Source organism: Pan troglodytes, chromosome 2, assembly GCF_028858775.2.
Source record: "Pan troglodytes isolate AG18354 chromosome 2, NHGRI_mPanTro3-v2.0_pri, whole genome shotgun sequence".
NCBI lineage: Eukaryota > Metazoa > Chordata > Mammalia > Primates > Hominidae > Pan > Pan troglodytes.
Window position 1 is genome coordinate 42,409,250 of NC_086015.1, and position 25,082 is coordinate 42,434,331.

Below are 25,082 nucleotides of genomic sequence, written 5' to 3' on the forward strand. Positions count from 1 at the left end.
AGTGGGTCCCTGACCCCTGACCCCCGAGCAGCCTACCTGGGAGGCACCCCCCAGTAGGGGCAGATTGACAGCTCACACGGCCGGGTACTCCTCTGAGACAAAACTTCCAGAGAAATGATCAGACAGCAGCATTCGTGGTTCACGAAAATCTGCTGTTCTGCAGCCACCACTGATGATACCCAGGCAAACAGGGTCTGGAGTGGACCGCTAGCAAACTCCAATAGACCTGCAGCTGAGGGTCCTGTCTGTTAGAAGGAAAACTAACAAACAGAAAGACATCCGCACCAAAAACCCATCTGTACATCACCATCATCAGAGACCAAAAGTAGATAAAACCACAAAGATGGGGAAAAAACAGAGCAGAAAAACTGGAAACTCTAAAAAGCAGAGCGCCTCTCCTCCTCCAAAGGAACGCAGTTCCTCACCAGCAACGGAACAAAGCTGGATGGAGAATGACTTTGACGAGTTGAGAGAAGGCTTCAGATGATCAAACTACTCTGAGCTACAGGAGGAAATTCAAACCAAAGGCAAAGAAGTTAAAAACTTTGAAAAAAATTTAGATGAATGTATAACTAGAATAACCAATACAGAGAAGTGCTTAAAGGAGCTGATGGAGCTGAAAGCCAAGGCTCGAGAACTACGTGAAGAATGCAGAAGCCTCAGGAGCCGATGCGATCAACTGGAAGAAAGGGTATCAGTGATGGAAGATGAAATGAATGAAATGAAGTGAGAAGGGAAGTTTAGAGAAAAAAGAATAAAAAGAAACAAGCAAAGCCTCCAAGAAATATGGGACTATGTGAAAAGACCAAATCTACGTCTGATTGGTGTACCTCAAAGTGACGGGGAGAATGGAACCAAGTTGGAAAACACTCTGCAGGATATTATCCAGGAGAACTTCCCCAATCTAGCAAGGCAGGCCAACATTCAGATTCAGGAAATACAGAGAACACCACAAAGATACTCCTCGAGAAGAGCAACTCCAAGGCACATAATTGTCAGATTCACCAAAGTTGAAATGAAGGAAAAAATGTTAAGGGCAGCCAGAGAGAAAGGTCGGGTTACCCACAAAGGGAAGCCCATCAGACTAACAGCGGATCTCTCGGCAGAAACTCTACAAGCCAGAAGAGAGTGGGGGCCAATATTCAACATTCTTAAAGAAAAGAATTTTCAACCCAGAATTTCATATCCAGCCAAACTAAGCTTCATAAGTGAAGAAGAAATAAAATACTTTACAGACAAGCAAATGCTGAGAGATTTTGTCACCACCAGGCCTGCCCTAAAAGAGCTCCTGAAGGAAGCACTAAACATGGAAAGGAACAACCTGTACCAGCCACTGCAAAATCAGGCCAAATTGTAAAGACCATTGAGGCTAGGAAGAAACTGCATCAACTAACAAGCAAAATAACCAGCTAACATCATAATGACAGGATCAAATTCACACATAACAATATTAACTTTAAATGTAAATGGACTAAATGCTCCAATTAAAAGACACAGACTGGCAAATTGGATAAAGAGTCAAGACTCATCAGTGTGCTATATTCAGGAAACCCATCTCATGTGCACAGACACACAAAGGCTCAAAATAAAAGGATGGAGGAAGATCTACCAAGCAAATGGAAAACAAAAAAAGGCAGAGGTTGCAATCCTAGTCCCTGATAAAACAGACTTTAGACCAACAAAGATCAAAAGAGACAAAGAAGGCCATTACATAATGGTAAAGGGATCAGTTCAACGAGAAGAGCTAACTATCCTAAATATATATGCACCCAATACAGGAGCACCCAGATTCATAAAGCAAGTCCTGAGTGACCTACAAAGAGACTTAGACTCCCGCACAATAATAATGGGAGACTTTAACACCCCACTGTCAACATTAGACAGAACAACGAGACAGAAAGTTAACAAGGATACCCAGAAATTGAACTCAGCTCTGCACCAAGCGGACCTAATAGACATCTACAGAACTCTCCACCCCAAATCAACAGAATATACATTTTTTTCAGCACCACACCACACCTATTCCAAAATTGACCACATACTTGGAAGTAAAGCTCTCCTCGGCAAACGTAAAAGAACAGAAATTATAACAAACTGTCTCTCAGACCACAGTGCAATCAAACTAGAACTCAGGATTAAGAAACTCACTCAAAACCGCTCAACTGCATGGAAACTGAACAACCTGCTCCTGAATGACTACTGGGTACATAACGAAATGAAGGCAGAAATAAAGATGTTCTTTGAAACCAACGAGAACAAAGACACAGCATACCAGAATCTCTGGGACACATTCAAAGCAGTGTGTAGAGGGAAATTTATAGCACTAAATGCCCACAAGAGAAAGCAGGAAAGATCCAAAATTGACACCCTAACATCACAATTAAAAGAACTAGAAAAGCAAGAGCAAACACATTCAAAAGCTAGCAGAAGGCAAGAAATAACTAAAATCAGAGCAGAACTGAAGGAAATACAGACACAAAAAACCCTTCAAAAAATTGATGAATTCAGGAGCTGGTTTTTTGAAAGGATCAACAACATTGATAGACCACTAGCAAGACTAATAAAGAAGAAAAGAGAGAAGAATCAAATAGACACAATAAAAAATGATAAAGGGGATATCACCACCGATCCCACAGAAATACAAACTACCATCAGAGAATACTACAAACACCTCTACGCAAATAAACTAGAAAATCTAGAAGAAATGGATAAATTCCTCGACACATACACCCTCCCAAGACTAAACCAGGAAGAAGTTGAATCTCTGAATAGACCAATAACAGGCTCTGAAATTGTGGCAATAACCAATAGCTTACCAACCAAAAAGAGTCCAGGACCAGATGGATTCACAGCCGAATTCTACCAGAGGTACAAGGAGGAACTGGTACCATTCCTTCTGAAACTATTCCAATCAATAGAAAAAGAGGGAATCCTCCCTAACTCATTTTATGAGGCCAGCAGCATCCTGATACCAAAGCCGGGCAGAGACAGAAACAAAAAAGAGAATTTTAGACCAATATCCTTGATGAACATTGATGCAAAAACCCTCAATAAAATACTGGCAAACCAAATCCAGCAGCACATCCAAAAGCTTATCCACCATGATCAAGTGGGCCTCATCCCTGGGATGCAAGGCTGGTTCAATATACGCAAATCAATAAATGTAATCCAGCATATAAACAGAACCAAAGACAAAAACCACATGATTATCTCAATAGGTGCAGAAAAGGCCTTTGACAAAATTCAACAATGCTTCATGCTAAAAACTCTCAATAAATTAGGTATTGATGGGACATATCTCAAAATAATAAGAGCTATCTATGACAAACCCACAGCCAATATAATACTGAATGGGCAAAAACTGGAAGCATTCCCCTTGAAAACTGGCACAAGACAGGGATGCCCTCTCTCACCACTCCTATTCAACATAGTGTTGGAAGTTCTGGCCAGGGCAATTAGGCAGGAGAAGGAAATAAAGGGTACTCAATTAGGAAAAGAGGAAGTCAAATTGTCCCTATTTGCAGATGACATGATTGTATATCTAGAAAACCCCATTTTCTCAGCCCAAAATCTCCTAAAGCTGATAAGCAACTTCAGCAAAGTCTCAGGATACAAAATCAATGTACAAAAATCACAAGCATTCTTATACACCAAGAACAGACAGAGAGCCAAATCATGAGTGAACTCCCATTCACAATTGCTTCAAAGAGAATAAAATACTTAGGAATCCAACTTACAAGGGACGTGAAGGACCTCTTCAAGGAGAACTACAAACCACTGCTCAATGAAATAAAAGAGGATACAAACAAATGGAAGAACATTCCATGCTCATGGATAGGAAGAATCAATATCATGAAAATGGCCATACTGCCCAAGGTAATTTATAGATTCAATGCCATCCCCATCAAGCTACCAATGACTTTCTTCACAGAATTGGAAAATACTACTTTAAAGTTCATATGGAACCAAAAAAGAGCCCGCATCGCCAAGTCAATCCTAAGCCAAAAGAACAAAGCTGGAGGCATCATGCTACCTGACTTCAAACTATACTACAAGGCTACAGTAATCAAAACAGCATGGTACTGGTACCAAAACAGAGATATAGATCAGTGGAACAGAACAGAGCCCTCAGAAATAATGCCGCATATCTACAACTATCTGATCTTTGACAAACCTGAGAAAAACAATAAATGGGGAAAGGATTCCCTGTTTAATAAATGGTGCTGGGAAAACTGGCTAGCCATATGTAGAAAGCTGAAACTGGATCCCTTCCTTACACCTTATACAAAAATCAATTCAAGATGGATTAAAGACTTAAACGTTAGACCTAAAACCATAAAAACCCTAGAAGAAAACCTAGGCATTACCATTCAGGACATAGGCATGGGCAAGGACTTCATGTCTAAAACACCAAAAGCAATGGCAACAAAAGCCAGAATTGACAAATGGGATCTAATTAAACTAAAGAGCTTCTGCACAGCAAAAGAAACTACCATCAGAGCGAACAGGTAACCTACAAAATGGGAGAAAATTTTCACAACCTACTCATCTGACAAAGGGCTAATATCCAGAATCTACAATGAACTCAAACAAATTTACAAGAAAAAAACAACCCCATCAAAAAGTGGGTGAAGGACATGAACAGACACTTCTCAAAAGAAGACATTTATGCAGCCAAAAGACACATGAAAAAATGCTCACCATCACTGGCCATCAGAGAAATGCAAATCAAAACCACAATGAGATACCATCTCACACCAGTTAGAATGGCAATCATTAAAAAGTCAGGAAACAACAGGTGCTGGAGAGGATGTGGAGACATAGGAACACTTTTACACTGTTGGTGGGACTGTAAACTAGTTCAACCATTGTGGAAGTCAGTGTGGTGATTCCTCAAGGATCTAGAACTAGAAATACCATTTGACCCAGCCATCCCATTACTAGGTATATACCCAAAGGACTATAAATCATGCTGCTATAAAGACACATGCAGACATATGTTTATTGCGGCACTATTCACAATAGCAAAGACTTGGAACCAACCCAAATGTCTAACAAAGATAGACTAGATTAAGAAAATGTGGCACATATACACCATGGAATACTATGCAGCCATAAAAAATGATGAGTTCATGTCCTTTGTAGGGACATGGATGAAATTGGAAATCATCATTCTCTGTAAACTATCGCAAGGACAAAAAACCAAACACCGCATGTTCTCACTCATAGGTGGGAATTGAACAATGAGAACACATGGACACAGGAAGGGGAACATCACACTCTGGGGACTGTTGTGGGGTGGGGGGAGAGGGGAGGGATAGCATTAGGAGATATACCTGATGCTAAATGACGAGTTAATGGGTGCAGCACACCAGCATGGCACATGTATACATATGTAACTAACCTGCACATTGTGCACATGTACCCTAAAACTTAAAGTATAAAAAAAAAAAATCTGGCAAATTTTTTGCCAGAAGTGCAATTTACTCGAGCATTTTCCTTGCCTTAGTACAGTTGCTTTTAGTTTTTCAATTATAATTAAGTCTTCTTAGATAAAGGATTAAAAAAAAAAACCCTTTCCTATTCTACATGAGAATTTGACCTTTGGTTAACTTTCTAGCTCTGTTTTCCTTGAGATCTCATAAAAGTGGACTATCAACGGTTTTACTAGGCAACATTGCTTATGTAAAAATGGCCTTTGCTTGGGAAACTGCATCTGAACTGAGAAAACCATAACTACCTGGTGAGAAGTCTTCCTCAGGGCCTCCTTGAGTGCAGTGACTCCTCCTGGTCATGCCTCCTACCTACTAAGTTGTTACAGGAGATACTTTTGTAGGGCATATGAGGTTTTGAAGCCAGGCTCATTCTTTTGTCTGTATGATGTGGATCTCAACTCTTTTTTTTTTTTTCTTTTTTTTGAGACAGAGTCTTGCTCTGTCACCCAGGCTGGAGTGCAGTGGTGCAATCTTGGCTCACTGCAACCCCCGGCTCCCAGGTTCAAGTGATTCTCCTACCTCAGCCTCTCGAGTAGTTGGGATTACAGGCACCTGCCACCACACCCAGCTAATTTTTGTATTTTTAGTAGAGACGGGGTTTCACCAGGTTGGTCAGGCTGGTCTCAAACTCCTGGCCTCAGGTGATCCACCTGCCTTGGCCTCCCAAAGTGCTGGGATTACAGGCATGAGCTACCATGCCCGGCCAGATGTCAACTGTTTGTGCCTGGGCTGTAACCTGGTTGGGAGGCAAAGAGACCCTCTCCTGGACAGCTGTGTGAACTGCTGTATGGACTGCTACGTGGTCTTCCATTGAGAGGAGCACCTCCTGCCACTGTGTTTCTCCAGGCTGTCTTCCCTTGGCTCATGGTGGTCTTATAAGTCTGAATGTTTAGTGGTATCAAAGAAGACCCTTGGTGGACTTGGCATCCTACATTTAGGATTATTTCCTTAGGAGAGCTTCACCAAAGTAGAATAACTGGGTCCCACACTATGGGCTCCTTAATACAGATATAAAGTCAAGTCTATTTCCCAAAGAGTTGTATCACCAGCTTTCACCAGCTGTGCAATGAGGCAGCCATTTCTAGGTACTCTCACCAGAATTTTTTAAAAATTTTGTAGATTTGATCATAAAAATTGGTTTCTTGTCATAATTTACAGTTTTAAAAAATCTTAAACTGTAGGTTTGAGAACTGCTAGCATTTCCTCTTTTGTGAATTGATGCTTTCTTTTGCCCAGCAAAAAAGTTAAATTGCAAGTAAACGGGATTTAAAAATTTTAAATTGCAAAGTGCAACCAGATGTAAGAGGCATTTTCCCCCTCTCTGTTCTAAACTGCTTTTTCTGCCCTTCTAGGTCTACAAGGCCCTTCTCCCCCAGTACGCCAAACTCGAGCAGAAAATCTTGTCTCAGACCCGGGGGCCTCCGGAGTGAACAGGCATCCCTGTTGCCCCTGCCTGCCCAGATTTACTGACCCCACTTGGAGACATGGCCCCAGACAGCAGGGATCCACTTCTCTGTTCTGAACAGCTCTTCCTGCCCCTACTGACTCCTTGGAGTGTCCAGGACCATCTTAAAGCCGCCCTCAGCACATCTGCATGAAGATAGATAGGCACTCCTGTCCCTGTGCCCGTGTGCCCCAGGGCAGGAAAGCATCTCTCTTTTCCTGTCTTTTATCCCAGGAGGCAGGACAACACTGAGACTGGGATATGTCCAATAAAAACTATGACTTTTCCCCTTGCAGAGGCAGAATTAAAGCTAATCTAGGGACTCAAATCAGCAGAATGGGGGAGACAAAGCCCTGTCTCACCCCCTAACCTCATCCTATCTCTTTCTCCAACCCTGTCTGCCCACTCCTCCGCAAACCGTGACCCATAGCTGCCCCCACCCCATACCTTGATCTACCATCCATCCTCTTCCCCAATCCAAACACCACAGTCTCTTCTCTCCCACACCCTGCCCTCCTTGTTTTAGCTGTCTGAGGTGCCTCGCAGGGCCTCTCTTACTTGCCCCATGCTCACCCTCTCCATGCTGTCCCCATTCTCTCCTTTCACCATCTCTCCTCTCCCCCTCCTTCATCTCTCCTCCCTCCCCAAACTCACTTGGCATAATTCACAACCTCCCACCCAAACAATGGGCCTGGTGGACGTGCTTCCTGTGCCCTCCTTTTAGCTATGCCCACAGATCACTGAGAGGGACCATCTCCCAAGTGGCGCAGTTTAGAACTTCTCTCCCTTTTTCTCCCTCATTCCCTCTCTCTTCTTGCAGTCCACTTGCTGAAGAAGTTGTGTCATTTCTCTGGAAGAATTTCCAAAATTCTGGATTTCTTTTTTATTTTGGAGTATTTCATCAGCTGAAAAGTTGTGATTCTCACTTTGAGTTTTCTTCCTATATTTGTATAGTGAGTTCCTTTTTCTTTCCTCTTTATCCCTCCTGTTTTACTTTATACCTCTCTATTCCTTGCTCAAATTATTGCAAAAGCCTCTATAGAAAGTCCTCTGTGATCTGACTCCTGCAGACTCTTCCAGATTTTTTTTCTGCCCAAGGCCTTTACTGAGCTCAGGACTCCAGCTAAATCAAAATACTCATGTTCTCACCTAGAGTGACAAAATCCTGCAGATAGGTTTGAGACCTAGTGGATCAGAGCAGTAGCTACTGGGAAGTTAAAAGGAAGGGGCTTAGAAAATGAATGGGACCAAAGGCATCACTTCTGATGGAGATGAAGCCATCTTGAAAGTGAGTGGTGTCCTTTGGAGGCATGGTGGATGAAAGGGTGCAAAGGAAGCAAGAGGTTAAAGATAACGGCCCATTAGATACAACAGCAAGCCCAAGATTCCGAAGAAGACAGACAACTCCCCCTAGTACCACCTAGACATTACTTTTTAAAGACATTTTACATTATTGTCCAGCAGAAAAAGGCTGTCTTGGACCATGAAACAGTAAACTGTAACTAAACACTTCAACATGAATTTGAAAATAAATAATTATGGATATAAAAGAACACCAGAGATCAGAAATTCAAAAACTCAGAATAAAAATGAAGAAGCTACAAGCATATATGAGAAGAGAACTGACTGAACTTGGGAAATAATTTGAACAAAAAGATAAATCTTCACAGATATGAATACTAAATTATATCTTAGTGAAAATAGATATGGTCACAAGTACATTAAGGCACGTAGAAGGTAGGAGTAAGAAAAGCTAAGAGAAGCAAAACAAAGCAATATTAAAGGAAGAGCCAAAAAGACCCAGAAATAACATGGTAGATAAAGAAGATTGGCAAAGAAAAGATGATACAGGTAAGATTGGAACTCATGAAGACAAAAGATAAGACAGTGGAATAGAGTTAATATTTAAAATTCAAATATTAAAACTCAAATAAACCCCAAAGAACTTTTGGAAAACAAAAGAAAACCTGAAACTTTATCTTGAAAGGGTCTATCTTGTTACTTAGAATATTGACCCAGAATGATTAGCTCTGAGACATAGCCTACCAACTATACTTTGAAGCCAAAGAAAAAGAACTATGTAAGCCTCTAGACCAAAAGACCTAGTCTCTTACAAAGGAAAGATCTGGTTGGCCTCAAACTTCTCAACAAAGCAAAATAGCAATGGGGCAACCTTTTCAAGAAACTCAAAGTATGAACTGAGGATTTAATATTTCACCAAGCTGTCCTTTAAGTATCAAGGATATAGGAAGAAGTTTTAATTACACAAGAGCCCAGGGACTATTATACTCACAACTTCTTCCTTAGAATTCTACTAAAAGACAAGCTTCATCCAACTAGATGATTGGGGAAACTTGAGCAAAAGGACTGGACATGACCGTTGAATATCTTTGATTGTAGATCTGAGGCCAAATGGAAGTGGGGATAAGGGTGGAAGAACAGTATTAGTCCCTTCTCACACTGCTATGAAGATAGTACCCGGCTGGGAATGGTGGCTCATGTCTGTAATCCCAGCACTTTGGGAGGCTGAGGCAGGAAGATCACCTGAGGTCAGGAGCTCGAGACCAGACTGGCCAACATGGTGAAACCCCGTCTTTACTAAAAATACAAAAATTAGCTGGGTATGGTGGTGCACGCCTGTAATCCCAGCTACTTGGGAGGCTGAGGCATGAGAATTGCTTGAACCTGGGGGCAGAGATTGCAGTGAGCCAAGATTGTGCCACTTCACTCCAGCCTGGGCAACAGTGAGACTCTGTCTCAAAAAAATAATAAAGATAGTACCCAAGACTGGGTAATTTATAAAGAAAAGAGGTTTAATTGACTCACAGTTCCACATGGCTGGGGAGGCCTCAGGAAACCTACAATCGTGGCAGAAGGTGAAGGGGAAGAAAGGACCTTCTTCACATGGTGGCAAGAAAGAGAGAGCATGGACGCACAAGAGAGCAAGCAGGGAAAACTGTCTTATAAAACCATCAGATCTCGTGAGAACTCTTTATCATGAGAACAGCTTGGGGGAAACCACCCCCATGATCCAGTCACCTCCCACCAGGTCTTGCCCTCAACACCTGGGGATTACAATTCAAGATGAGATTTGGGTGGGGACAGAAAGCCTAATCACATGAAATAGTATCAAACTATATATGCTTTGACAAGACAGAAGTAACAAAACAAAAAAGAAGGGAGAGAGGAAGAGGAAAATACAAAGAACTCCTTGTTGCTTAGGCAATATGTAGAAGTCAAGTAGTATTATTTAAAGTTGACAAACCAAGTATATGAAGTGTAAGTAAGGAAAAAGGGAGATTTAGAGCATTAAAAGTGTACTATACTATTAATAGTATAGAATACATAGTATAATTACTAGAATAAAAATGTAAATCATCAATGCTCAAAGAAGCAATAATAAAGATTACAGTGAAAAACATGCGGTAAATGTACCATCATACAGTAAATATATTAAGTCCAAGCATATAAGTTAAATCAGTACATGTGAAAGGACTTACCTATTAAAAGGAATATCAGATTGGCTTACAAACCAATGTCTTATTGTCTGTTATTTATAAGAGACACATCTAAAGTAAGTGATTCAGGAGAGGCTAAAAAAAAAAAGAGATGGGCAAAAATAGACCAGACAAGTAGGACCACAAAAGGCAAAGATTACAGTATCCATATCTGAAAAGGTAGAATTCAGGAAAAAATAGACAAGACAATGAAGGATACATTAAAATGCTAAAAGCCACAATTCACAATGAGGATATACTATTTATGAGTGTTAGAGCTTCAGTTATCTGGTTTGTCAACTTTAAGTGATATTCTTTGGCTCCTGCCTATCCCCTGTACAACAAAGAGCTCTTTCTACTTTCCTCTTTCTCTCTCCCTCCTTTTTCATTGTTTCCATTGTGTTACTTCTGCCTTGTCAAAGCACATAACATTTGCATAACAAATTATGCAAGGAAAAATGAACAGAAACCTAGAAATAACAGAAATTTAAAACACCTCTCTCTCATCCAAGACTGAAGTTAAGGAGACAAAAAATACATATAACGATATAAGTGATCTAAGTAACAGTATCTATAAAGTAGATCTAATGAATATATGTTGAACTTTCTACCTTGATAATAGAGAATATTACTCTAGGGCAAGCGTGATGGCCCACACCTGTAATCCCAGCACTTTGGGAGGCTGAGGCAGGTGGATCGCTTGAGCTCAGGAGTTCGAGACCAGCTTGGGCAACATGGTGAAACCCCATCTCTACAAAAATTAGCCAGGCATGGTGGCAGGAGCCTGAGGTCCCTAGGAATTTATGACTCTTCTAGGAATCAAGATTGTTGTCCCACAGCAGCCTCACACACCTGGCATAGCAGTGATTAAACTCATTGGGAGCTATCTCAAAAATAATTGTGAGTGAGGCTTTTGGTACATAGAGTAGACTCCAATCAGACACATAAAACCCACAGTACATTTTAGGAAGCTATACTAATGGCATTAACCTGGATTAAAAGGGACTAAATGTTAAAAGACCCTGGACCCCCAACTTTCTATGGGCAACAAGCAGGCATAGTTGCTCAAAAGACAGTTTCTAGGCCAGGCATAGTAGCTCATGCCTGTAATCGCAGCACTTTCAGAGGCCAAGGTGGGTGGATCATGAAGTCAGGAGTTCAAGACCAGCCTGGTCAAAATAGTGAAACCCCATCTCTACTAAAAATACAAAAATTAGCTGGGCATGGTGATGCATGCCTGTAGTCCCAGCTACCTGGGAGGCTGAGGCAGGAGAATCGCTTGAACCCGGGAGGTTGAGGTTGCAGTGAGCTGAGATCTCGCCACTGCACTCCAGCTTGGGCAACAGAGTGAGACTTCATCTCAAAAAAAAAAAAAAAAAAAAAAGGTATATATATCAGGCCGGGCGTGGTGTCTCATGTCTGTAATCCTAGAACTTTAGGAAACCGAGGTGGGTGGATCACCTGAGGTCAGGAGTTCAAGATCAGCCTGGCCAACATGGTGAAACCCTGTCTCTACTAATAATACAAAAAAAATTAGGCGGGCGTGGTAGCAGACACCTGTAATCCCAGCTACTCAGGAGGCTGAGACAGGAGAATCACTTGAACCTGGGAGGTGGAAGTTGCAGTAAGCTGAGATGGCAGCACTGTACTCCAGCCTGGGTGACAGAGCAAGACTCTGTCTCAAAAAAAAAAAAAAAAAAAGATATATATAGATAGATAGATAGATAGATAGATATAGATATATGTATGTATGTATGTATCAGAAAAAACGCAAGTACACTTTAAGCATATTTTAAAATGCTTACTGACAAAAATCAGAGTTTGATAAAATTCTGTGTTACCATGGCTGTGGAGAAATAGGCATTCGTATACATTTCTGGTAGGAGTGCAATTTTGTGAAACTCCTAAAGAGGGAAATTGGGCAACATCAACAAAACTAAATATGAGTATGACTTAACCATTCCAATAGGAATCTGCACAAAGACACAATTCCAACATACAAGACAACATATGTATAAGGTTATTGTGAAATTATTGATAACAGCAAAGTACTTTGGAAAAGGCACATATACACTAATATAGGACAGATTGAATAGATTATAATGCATCCACACAATAAAAAAGAATGAGGAAGATCTCTATGTACCAATGATGGGTAAATTCCATAAACAAAGGACAGTTCTCTACTTTGTTCTTTTTATTCCCCTTAACAAAGTTTTATAGTTTTTAGTGTATGTCTTACACATATTTTGTTAAATTATTTGATATTTCAAAAATGTTTTGTGATAAAATGTGTGACATTTATCACTTTAACCATGTTTTGTGATAAAATGTATGACATTTATCATTTTAACCATGGAAAAGTGTTCATTTTTTCAATTGTTTTTGCTAGCATTTAGGAATATTCCATGGTATGTTGAATTATTCATTGTGAACATATAAAGATCAAATTCAGTAGCATTAGGTATATTCACAATATTATGCTACCATCACCACCACACATTTCCGAAACCTTTTTATCATTCTAGACTGAAACTCTACTCACTAAACAATAACTCCTATTTTTCTCTCCCCAGCCCTTGATAACCGCTATCCTTTCTGTCTCTATGGATTTGCCTATTCTAGGTTTTTCATATAAGTGGTATCATACATGTTTCCTCTTGTTTCTGGCTTATTCCACTTCGTGTAATATTTTATTAAATTTTGCATGTGTAAAATAGTTAATATTTTAATGTTTTAAATTTAAAGGTTCATTCACATTGTAGCAAGGCTGAATAATATTCCACTGTGTTTATATACCACATCCTGTTTATCCATTCATCCATCAGTGGACATTTAAGTTGTTTTCACCTTTTGGTGATTGTAAATAATGCTGCTATGAACATTGATGTACAAATATCTGAGTCCGTGCTTTCAATTTTTTGGGTATATACCTAGAAGTGGAATTGCTGAATCATATAGTAATTCTGTTTAACTTTTTGAGGACCCACCACAGTTTTCCACAGTAGCTGCACCATTTTACATTCCCCAGCAGTAATGCACAGGGATCTAGTTTCTCTACATCCTTGTCAACACTTGTTATTTTTCTTTATATATATATATATATATAATAGCCATCGTTATGGATGTGAAGTGAAATTTCATTGTGGTTTTTATTTGTGTTTTCCTAATGACTAGTGATGTTAAGCACTTTTCATGTTCTTATTTGCCTTTTGTACACATTTAATTGTTTTGACGCTGTTGGAAAAGTGTTTCATTTTTTCAATTGTTTTTGCTAGCATGTAGAGATAGTCTATGGTATATGGAATTATTTGTTGCTAACATATAAAAATAATTTTTTTTTTAGATGGAGTCTTGCTCTGTCACCAGGCTGGAATGCAGTGGCACCATCTCGGCTCACTGCAATCTCTGCCTCCTGGGTTCAAGCAATTCTCCTGCCTTAGCCTCCCGAGTAACTGGGATTACAGGCACCCCCCCAACATGCCCAGCTAATTTTTGTATTTTTAGTAGAGACGGGATTTCACCATGTTGGCCAGGATGGTCTCAATCCCCCAACCTTGTGATCCACCCGCCTCAGCCTCCCAAAGTGCTGGAATTAACAGGCGTGAGCCACCACGCCCAGCCATAAGAATCAATTTTTGTTTGATTTTGTGTCTTGCAACTTTATTAAATTCACTTACTAGTTATGGTAGTATTTTGTATTAGTAGGATATGTAGGGTTTCTATCCATCATGTCATGTCATCTATAAAACAAAGACAGTTTTCTTCTCTTCAATCTGTAAGCATTTTATTTCATTTTCTTGCCTTTCTGCAATGGCTAGAATGTCTAGTATAGTGTTGAATAGAAGTAGGGAGAGCAATAATCCTTGCCTTGTCCCTGATCTTAGCGGACAGCATTTTATCACTAAGAGTGTGTGTGTGAATACGCCCTCCATCGGGCTAAGAAATTTCCCTTTCATTTCTTGCTGGAGGTGGGGAGGAATATTTAAAAAGAATGTGTAGGTTTGTCTTGAATTTTGTTAAATGTTTTGCATGTATGTGTTATGGTTTTGGTATTATGTGTTCCTTAAATATTTGATTGAATTCACCAGTGAAACCATCTTAGTTAGATGTTTTCTTTGTGAAACTTTTAAGTTAAAACTCAATTTACATAAAAATATATGGCCCTTCAGATTTTGTACTTCTTTTTGTGTCAATGTTAATAATACGTATCTTTCAAAGAATATCCCCCCCTTTTTTTTTGGTAGAGATAGGGTTTTGCCATGTTGTTGGTAGCAAGCCCTAACCCTGTCATAAACAGGCCTTAAAGAAACTGGCCATAAACAGGATTTCTGCAGCAATGGGACATGCTCATGATGGCTGTCATGCACACTGCTAAAAGTTGTTGGTTTACTGGAGCAGGGCAAGGAACACCTGGCCCCGCCCGGAGCAAAAAACTGCTCAAACCACAAACGATAGCAGGAAAGGCCTGTGCCTTGGCAGCATGTTTTTGCTGCAGATAATCAGCCAGAGCCTGTTTCTCTGCTCCTCGCTGAGATTGCTTTATTTCCCATAAAGATTGCTTTTAGCTAATCTACAATGTTTCGAAGCCATGCTTATATCACTGGCTTTCTGTCAATAAATGTGTGGGTCAAGCTCTGTTTGTGGCTCTCAGCTCTGAACGCTGTCAGCCCCTGATCCCCACTTTATACTGTATTCCTGTGTCTGTCTTAATTACTCTAGTGCCGCTGGGTTGGAGTCTCCACAACCGAGCTGGTCTCGGCAAGTGGTGCCCAACACGGGGGCTCGAACCTGGGTCGAAGAGTCGCCAGAGCGATGGTTAGAAAATGTGGAACTACACTGGAGGACACCCGAGTACTGTTAAAGCAATCCTCATGGTCAGTAAGAAGGGGAGCTCAGAAGCATCAGGGTAACAATGGGACAAGGGTCGAGCAGGCATGAGGCTTATTTGAGTCTGCTTCGCCATCTCCTCAGAAAAGGAGGAGTGAACATTAGCACTAGCTGACTTACGCAGCTTTTTAGTGCAGTAGAGAAATATTGCCGCTGGTTTCTGGACCGAGGAACTGTGAATGTAGAGGTCTGGGAAAAGGTAGGCAGCACACTGAAAAAGGCATATAAGGATGGTGTTGGGGATATTCCTATAACTGGTCAGTGTGGGCTCTGGTTCATTCCACCTTGGAGCCTTTCCACACAGATGACGAGGAGGAGGAATCAGAGGAATAAGGAGAGTCTAACGAAGTAACAGAAGAGGTGACAGAGCAAGTTTGCTTGCCAGCTAAAGCAGCAGAGTAGGGAGAGGTTTGTCCCTACCCCTCTACACCCCCTCATTATTTTGAAGAAAAGGAGTGGCCTGACCCTCCGAATCTTTCTTTTCCAGAGGACACTGGGCAAAAAGTAGTTGCCCCAGTGACTGAGCAGCGCCTCGAGCAACCGCTGTCATTTCTATTCAGGCAGGAATCCAGCAAGCTAGACAAGAGGGTGATATGGATGCTTGGCAGTTTCCTGTTAGAATACACCCACCTGATCAACAGGGAAATATTATGGCTACATTTGAGTCTTTTCCTTTTAAAATACTTAAAGAATTTAAACAATCTATTAATCAACATGGACCAGGTTTTCCTTTTGTAATGGGACTGTTAAAGAATGTTGCTGTCTCCAGTCAGATGATGCCAGCGGTATGGCAGGATCACTTCTAGGTAGGTCTAATTTACATTTAAAAGGAGTACAAGTACAAACAGGAGTCATTGATTCAGATTACAATGGGGAAATTCAAATTGTTATATCTACTTCTGTTCCCTGGAAAGCAGAGCCAGGAGAGTGTATAGCACAACTCCTGATTGTGCCATATGTGGAAATGGGGAGAAGTGAAACTAAACAGACAGGAGGATCTGGAAGTACAAATAAGCAAGGGAGAGCAGCTTACTGGGTAAATCAAATTACTGATAAACATCCTACCTGTGAAATAACTATTCAGGGAAAGAAATTCAAAGGGTTGGGAGATACAGGAGTGGACGTTTCAATTATTTCTCTACAGCACTGGCCGTCTGTGTGGCCAATTCAATCCGCTCAATTTAACATAGTTGGAGTTGGTAAAGCCCCTGAAGTATATCAAAGTATTTATATTTTGCATTGTGAAGGACCCCATGAACAATCTGGGACTATTCAGCCAATTGTAACTTCTGTACCTATAAATTTATGGGGGAGAGATTTATTACAGCAATGGGGAGCACAAGTTCCCCATTACATAGAACAATTATATAGCCCTCAAAGTCAGCATGTGATACAAGAGATGGGGTATGTGTCTGGCATGGGATTAGAAAAAAATTTACAAGGGTTAAAAAAACCAGTTCAAGCGGAAGGAAAAAATTCTTGTCAGGGTTTAGGGTATCATTTTTGATGGCGGCCATTGTTAAGCCTCCGGAACCTATACCTTTAAAATGGTTAACAAGTAAGCCAATTTGGATAGAACAATTGTTGCTGAGTAAAGAAGAACTGGAGGCTTTAGAGGTCTTAGTTACTGAACAATTAGAAAAAGGACATATAGCTCTAACGTTTTCCCCCTGGAATTCTCCAGTCTTTGTTATTATTATTATTATTATTATTATTATTATTATTATTATTTTTAAGATGGAGTCTCACTCTGCTGCCCAGGCTGGAGTGCAGTGGTGCGATCTTGGCTCACTGCAAGCTCCGCCTCCTGGGTTCATGCCATTCTCCTGCCTCAGCCTCCCGAGTAGCTGGGACTATAGGCGCCCACCACCATGCCTGGCTAATTTTTTGTATTTTTAGTGGAGACGGGGTTTCACTGCATTAGCCAGGATGGTCTCGATCTCCTGACCTTGTGATCCACCCACCTTGGCCTCCCAAAGTGCTGGGATTACAGGTGTGAGCCACCATGCCCAGCCCTCCAGTCTTTGTTATTAAGAAAAAATGTGATAAATGGAGAATGTTGACAGATCTTAGAGCCATTAATTCGGTTAGACAACCTATGGGAGCATTGCAGCCTGGACTGCCTTCTGCTGCTATGATTCCAAAAAATTGGCCTTTAATAGTCATAGATTTAAAAGACTGTTTCTTTATTATCCCCTTAGCTGAGCAAGACTGTGAATGGTTTGCATTTACAATTCCTGTGGTAAACAACCTGCAGCCTGCTTAGCGTTTTCATTGGAGAGTGTTGCCACAAGGCATGTTAAACAGTCCAACGATTTGTCAGACTTATGTAGGACAAGCAATTGAACCTACTCGTAAAAAATTTTCACAGTGTTACCTTATTCATTATATGGATGATATACTTTGTGCTGCCCCCACTCAGGAAATATTACTCCAATGTTATAATCACTTGCAAAACTCGATTTCTCATGCTGATTTAATTATAGCTCCTGACAAAATTCAGACTACTACTCCTTACTCCTACTTGGGGACCTTAGTAAATGACACTACCATTGTGCCACAGAAAGTAACCATACATAGGGATCAATTGAAAACATTGAATGACTTTCAAAAATTACTGGGAAACATTAATTGGATATGACCTGCTCTAGGCATTCCTACCTCTGCCATGAGTAATCTCTTTTCTATCCTTAGAGGAGATCCCAGTCTCACAAACCCTTGGCAATTAACAAAGGAGGCTGAGGCAGAGTTACAGCTGATTGAAAAGCAAGTGCATAAAGCTCAAATAAATAGAATAGATCCAGAAAAGATCCAGAAAAGATTGATTTTTCCAACTCAGCATTCACCTACTGGTGGTGTTGTTCAAGAGCAAGATCTTGTAGAATGGCTTTTTCTTCCACATACTAATTCATGGACTCTAACTCCTTATTTGGATCAAATTGCTACTCTGATAGGAAATGGGAGAACTCAAATTGTTAAATTACAAGGATATGATCCTGGAAAAATTTTTGTTCCCCTTACAAAGGCACAAATACAAAAAGCCTTTATAAATAGTCTTAATTGCAAACCCATTTAGCTGATTTCATAGGTGTTCTTGATAATCACTTTCCAAAGACAAAATTATTTCAATTTTTGAAATTAACTAATTGGATTCTCCCTAGAATAACTAAATTTAAACGAATTGAAGGTGCTGAAAATGTTTTTACAGATGGGTCTAGTAATGGTGAAGCTTCTAACTCTGGATCAAAAAGTAAAGTTTTCTAGACGCCCTATACTTCAGCTCAAAAAGCAGAGCTTGTAGTTGTAATTGAGGTGCTGACGGCTTTTGAGATGCCTGTCAATGTAATTTCTGATTCTTCATACGTGGTTCATTCCACACAATTAATTGAAAATGTTCAGTTACAATTTCATGCAGATAAACAACTGATGACTTTATTTACCCAATTGCAAACAGCAGTTAAGAGTAGAATGCACCCTTTTTACATAACTCGTATTGGAGGTCATACACCTCTTCCAGGACCTTTGACTGCGGGAAATCAAATTGCTGATTGCCTAGTTGCTATGGCATTATCTAATGCTAGACACTTTCATAATTTAACCCATGTTAATGCCTCTGGTCTCAAACGCAGATACAGCATTACCTGGAAAGAAGCTAAAGCTATTATCCAGCAATGCCCAACTTGCCAAATGGTGCATTCCTCATCTTTTACAGGAGTAGTTAATACTTGAGGATTGGAACCTAATTCTCTTTGGCAAATGGATGTCACACATGTTCCCTCGTTTGGGAGACTAGCTTATGTACATGTATGTGTAGATACATTTTCTCACTTTGTTTGGGCTACATGCTAAATAGGGGAATCTTCTGCCTGTATTAAATGGCATCTTCTGCAATGCTTCACAGTCATGGGCATTCCATCTTCAGTTAAAACAGACAATGCTCCAGGCTATACTAGCCAAGCTCTAGCTATATTTTTCTCTATATGGAATATTAAACACATTACTGGCATCCCATATAATTCACAAGGACAAGCCATTGTGGAAAGAATGAATCACTCCCTAAAACAACAATTACAAAAGCAGAAGAGGAGGATCAATGATTATAGGAATGGAGATTATAGGACTCTGCACATACAACTAAATCTAGCATTATTAACTTTAAATTTTTTGAGCCTGCCTAAAGGCCGGATGCTACCAGCAGCTGAACAGCATCTACAGAAACCAGCTTAAAAGACAGAAGCAGAACAACTGGTTTTGTGGAGAGATCCAATAACAAAAAGTTGGGAAATAGGTAAAATAATAACATGGGGTAGAGGTTATGCTTGTGTTTCTCCAGGCCAAAACCAGCAGCCAATTTGGATATCATCAAGACACCTGAAACTTTATCATGAGCCAGATGCTGAGGAAGAGATTTTGGGAGGAACCCAAGGACCTCCCACTTGCAGCCATGTTGAGACTGACAATAAGTCCACCTTTCCTGCTTGTAGTGGGTCATTTAAAACTTGATCTCCCTAATCATCATGGGACTTGTCAAGAATGTAGGTTGTTTTCTTGTGTGAATTCTTCCTTGTATAATACTGATCATTCTATTTTAGCGGTAAGAACCCAAGAAGGAGTATGGATACCTGTAAAGCTTTCTGGTCCTTGGGAAGCCTCTCCTTCTGTGCATATTATTACTGAAATTCTTCAAAAGATTCTGAGATGCTCTCAGTGTTTCATTGCTACTTTAATTTTAATCATTATGGGATTGATTGCTGTCACAGCTACTGCCGCGGCAGCTGGAGTTGCTTTGCATTTCACAGTACAAACAGCAGACTATGTAAATAATTGGCAGAAAAATTCTACTTTGCTGTGGAATTCCCAAACTAATATAGACCAGAAACTAGCTAATCAAATCAATTATCTCCAACAAACTGTAATGTGGCTAGGAGATTGAGTAGTTAGTCTAGAATATAGAATGCAGTTACAATGTGATTGGAATACTTCTGATTTTTGCATTACTCCTCATCTGTATAATGAAAGACAGCATGAGTGGGAAAGAGTTAAGAAACATTTGAAAGGTCATACTGGAAATTTACTTTAGATATTACGCAACTGAAGGAACAAATATTTCAATCTTCCCAGGCACATCTGACACTAATGCCAGGAACTGAAGTGCTTGAAGGCGCTTCAGATGGATTAGCAGCTATTAACCCATTAAAATGGATCAAGACACTTGGAGGCTCTGTAATTTGAATGATGACTGTGCTTCTAATTGGTGTCGTTTGTCTTTGTATATCAAATTGAAATACAAATGAAATTGGTCATTTGTACATCTGCAAATATGGATCGCGAATCCTGCGAGAAGTAGCCTGCTGTGACAAAGCTGCCTATGCCTTTATCACTTTGCAAAAACAGAAAGGTGGGACACGTTGGTAGCAATCCCTAACCCTGTCATAAACAGACCTTAAAGAAACTGGCCATAAACAGGATTTCTGCAGCAATGGGACATGCTCATGATGGCTGTCATGCACACTGCTAAAAGTTGTTGGTTTACTAGAGCAGGGCAAGGAACACCTGGCCCCGCCCGGAGCAAAAAACTGCTCAAACCACAAACGATAGCAGGAAAGGCCTGTGCCTTGACAGCATGTTTTTGCTACAGATAATCAGCCAGAGCCTGTTTCTCTGCTCCTCGCTGAGATTGCTTTGTTTCCCATAAAGAATGCTTTTAGCTAATCTACAATCTATAGAAGCAATGCTTATCACTGGCTTTCTGTCAATAAATGTGTGGGTCAAGCTCTGTTTGTGGCTCTCAGCTCTGAAGGCTGTCAGCCCCCTAATCCCCACTTTATACTGTATTCCTGTGTCTTTGTCTTAATTCCTCTAGTGCCGCTTCGTTAGGTCTCCATGACTGAGCTGGTCTTGGCACCATGTTGCTCAGACTAGTCTTGAACTCCTGCAATCCTCCCACAAAGTGCTGGGATTACAGGCGTGAGCCACCGCACCTGGCCACAATCTTCCATTTTAACTTGTCAAATTTATTAGCATAAACTTGTTTAAATATTCCTTTATTATCCTTGCATGTCTGTAGTACTTGTAGTGAAAGAATTCCCTTTCATTTCTGAAACTGGTCATTTGTGTTTTTTCTGAATCAGACTAGCTAGAAGTTTATCAATTTTATTGATCACACTTTTTTCCTATTTTATTGATTTCCATTTTTTATTATTTACTTCAGGTTTAATTTGCTCTGCTTTTCCTAGCTTTTCTTTTCTTTTCTTTTTTTGAGACAGAATCTCGTTCTGTAGTCCAGGTTGGAGTGCAGTGGCATGGTCTTGGCTTACTGCAACCTCCGCCTCCCAGTTCAAGCAATTCTTCTGCCTCAGCCTCCTGAGTAGCTGGGACTACAGGCGCCCACCACCACACCTGGCTAATTTTTGTATTTTTAGTAGAGACAGGTTTCATCATGTTGGGCAGGCTGGTCTAGAACTCCTGACTTCAAGTGATTCATCCACCTTGGCCTCCCAGAGTTCTGGGATTACAGGTGTGAGCCACCATCCCTGGTCAATGTTTTTTAGTTTTTCAAGGTGGAAATCTACATAACTGATTTAAGACATTTCCTCTTTCCTAACATAAGCACTTAACATTATCAGCTTCATTGTATGCACCGCTTTAACTGCATCCCGTAAATTTTCATATGTTCTGTTTCCATTGTCATTCTGCTCAAAATGTTTTCTGATTTCCTTTGCTGTTTTTCGTTAATTCTTAGGTTAATTCCCAAATATTAGGGGATTTTCCAGATAACTTTTTGCTGGAATTTGGTTTTGTTATTTAATGTCATCTGTGTGGTCTAAGAATATGCTCCGCATAAATTCAAGTTTTTAAAACTTACTGACATTTATTTTTTGGCCCAGCATATAGTTTAGTTTTGGGGGATGTTATGTGTGCATTTGAAAAAATGTGTTTTCTCTCTTGTTGAGTGTTCTGTAAATGACAATAAGGTCGAATTAGATTGATGGTGTTGTTCAAGTCTTTTATGTCTTAACCAATTTTCTATATACTTGTTATACCAATTACTGAGAGAGCAGTAGTAAAATCTCCAACCATAATTGTGTATTTCTTCATTTTTGCTTTTAGTTTTTTCCATTTTTCTTCATATGCTTTGAGGTTCTATTACTTGGACATACATATTTGGGACTGTTATATCTTCATGATGATTTGACCCCACTTATCATGAAATGTTCCTCTTTTTCCCTGTTAATATTCACTGTTCTGAACACTGTTTCCTGATATTACTATAGCCACTCCATCATTTGTTAGATTAGTATTTGCGTGTTATATGTTTCTTTAAATCATTTAAATTTTAATCTTCTTGAACTGTAAACACTGTCTTTTGGTTAGAGTGTTTAGAGTCCATTTACATAATGTAATTATTGATGTGGTTTCTTTAAATCCCACATCCTACTATTTGTTTTCTATTTGTTCCAGCTGTTCATTGTCCTCTCCCCTTTAACTGCCTTCTTTTGAGTTATTTGAGTATTTTTTGTTATCTCATTTTATCTCCACTCCATATATTGGTTAGATCTCTGTGATGGATAATGTTAAATGCTGCTCAGGTTCCTCTTCAAGAAGTCATTATTGTTTCCCCTGCTGGGAGACCTGTTGACAGATAGCTTTCTGCTGACAGACCCTTCAGGGATTGCCACGATTGCAGAGAGCTACCTTGCTCAAGGTCATTCGCCTTCCCAAGGTGGCTAACATCCAGTGCTGAATGCAAGAATATTAAGGTCTGACCATCTCAATCCAACTCAGCACAATTCTGAAGAGTCATTCTAGTTCTGTAGCTTCATGTGGGCTTGGCCAAGGCTATTATTGGAACTAGCATAACAACCTGACTTCTCATCCTGCCCACCCCTGCTTGTGTCGCCTTCCTTCTACAGGTATTTATCCCAAGAGCACTCCTTAATAAATATCCTTCACACTGAACTCCATCTCCATCAACCTGCAACAGCTTCTTTGTTTTAGTTTTTAGTGGTTGCTGTAGGCATTGCCAATATGCATATTTTAAGCTATTACAGTTGTGTTAGTTTGCTAGGGCTGCCATAACAAAATACTACAGACTGGGTGGCTTAAACAACAGACATTTATTTCCTCTTAGTTCTGGAGGCCAGAAGTCCAAGATCAAGGTGTTCACAGATGTGGCTTCTCCTGAGGCCTCTCTCTTTTTTGAATTTTTTATTATTATACTTTAAGTTCTAGGGTACATGTGCACAACGTGCAGGTTTGTTACATAAGTATACATGTATTTGGTTTGCTGCACCCATTAACTCGTCATTTACATTGGGTATTTCTCCTAATGCTATCCCTCCCCCAGGCCCCCACCCCATGACAGGCCCTGGTGTGTGATGTTCCCCTCCCTGTGTCCAAGTGTTCCCATTGTTCAATTCCCACCTATGAGTGAGAACATGTGGTGTTTGGTTTTCTGTCCTTGAGATAGTTTGCTCAGAATGATGGTTTCCAGCTTCATCCATGTCCCTGCAAAGGACATGAACTCATCCTTTTTTATGGCTGCATAGTATTTCATGGTGTATATGTGCCACATTTTCTTAATCCAGTCTATCATTGATGGACATTTGGGTCGGTTCCAAGTCTTTGCTATTGTGAATAGTGCCACAGTAAACATATGTGTTCGTGTGTCTTTATTGTAGCATGATTTATAATCCTTCGGGTATATACCCAGTAATAGGATCACTGGGTCAAACAGTATTCCTAGCTCTAGATCTTTGAGGAATCACCACACTGTCTTCCACAATGGCTGAACTAATTTACACTCCCACCAACAATGTAAAAGCATCCCTATTTCTCTACATCCTCTCCAGCATCTGTTGTTTCCTGACTTTTTAATGATTGCCATTCTAACTGGCGTGAGACCTTATCTCACTGTGGTTTGATTTGCATTTATCTGATGACCAGTGATGATGAGCATTTTTTCATGGGTCTGTTGGCTGCATAAATGTCTTTTTTTGAGAAGTGTCTGTTCATATCCTTTGCCCACTTTTTGATGGGGTTGTTTGATTTTTTCTTGTAAATTTGTTTAAGTTCTTTGTAGATTCTCGATATTAGCCCTTTGTCAGATGAGTAGATTGCAAAAATTTTCTCCCATTCTGTAGGTTGCCTTTCACTCTGTTGGTAGCTTCTTTTGCTGTGCAGAAGCTCTTTAGTTTAATTAGATCCCAAATGTCTATTTTGGCTTTTGTTGCCATTGCTTTTGGTGTTTTAGTCATGAAGTCCTTGCCCATGGCTATGTCCTGAATGGTATTGCCTAGGTTTTATTCTAGGGTTTTTATGGTTTTAGGTCTAATGTTTAAGTCTTTAATCCATCTTGAATTAATTTTTGTATGAGGTGTAAAGAAGGGATCCAGTTTCAGCTTTCTACACATGGCTAGCCAGTTTTCCCAGCACCATTTATTAAGTAGGGAATCCTTTCCCCATTTCTTGTTTTTCTCAGGTTTGTCAAAGATCAGATAGTTGTAGATATGTGGTGCTATTTCTGAGGCCTCTGTTCTGTTCCATTGATCTATATATCTGTTTTGGTACCAGTACCATCCTGTTTTGGCTACTGTAGCCTTGTAGTATAGTTTGAAGTCAGGTAGCATGATGCCTCCAGCTTTGTTCTTTTTGCTTAGGATTGTCTTGGCAATGTGGGCTCCTTTTTGGTTCCATATGAACTTTAAAGTAGTTTTTTCCAATTCTGTGAAGAAAGTCATTGGTAGCTTGATGGGG

At 40.1% G+C, this 25,082-nt stretch overlaps 1 protein-coding gene across 6 annotated transcripts in view; it reads left to right on the forward strand.

Annotated features, from left to right (window-relative positions):
• XYLB (xylulokinase) overlaps positions 1-25,082 on the forward strand; it is a 105,614-nt gene that overhangs the window by 57,828 nt on the left and 22,704 nt on the right. The window contains exons 19-20 of one of the 6 annotated variants that reach the window (XM_016940724.4): positions 15,159-15,313; positions 19,660-21,160. The exons of 1 other annotated variant lie outside the window; for it this stretch is intronic. In XM_016940724.4, the coding sequence (XP_016796213.1) occupies positions 15,159-15,313; positions 19,660-19,714 (210 nt within the window). In that variant the 3' untranslated portion in view covers positions 19,715-21,160. Of the gene's footprint in view, positions 1-6,847; positions 15,132-15,158; positions 17,053-19,659; positions 21,161-25,082 lie in introns of those variants that run through there. 4 more of the 6 variants (XM_009445187.4, XM_024355410.3, XM_054681695.2 and 1 more) reach the window with 4 other exon arrangements.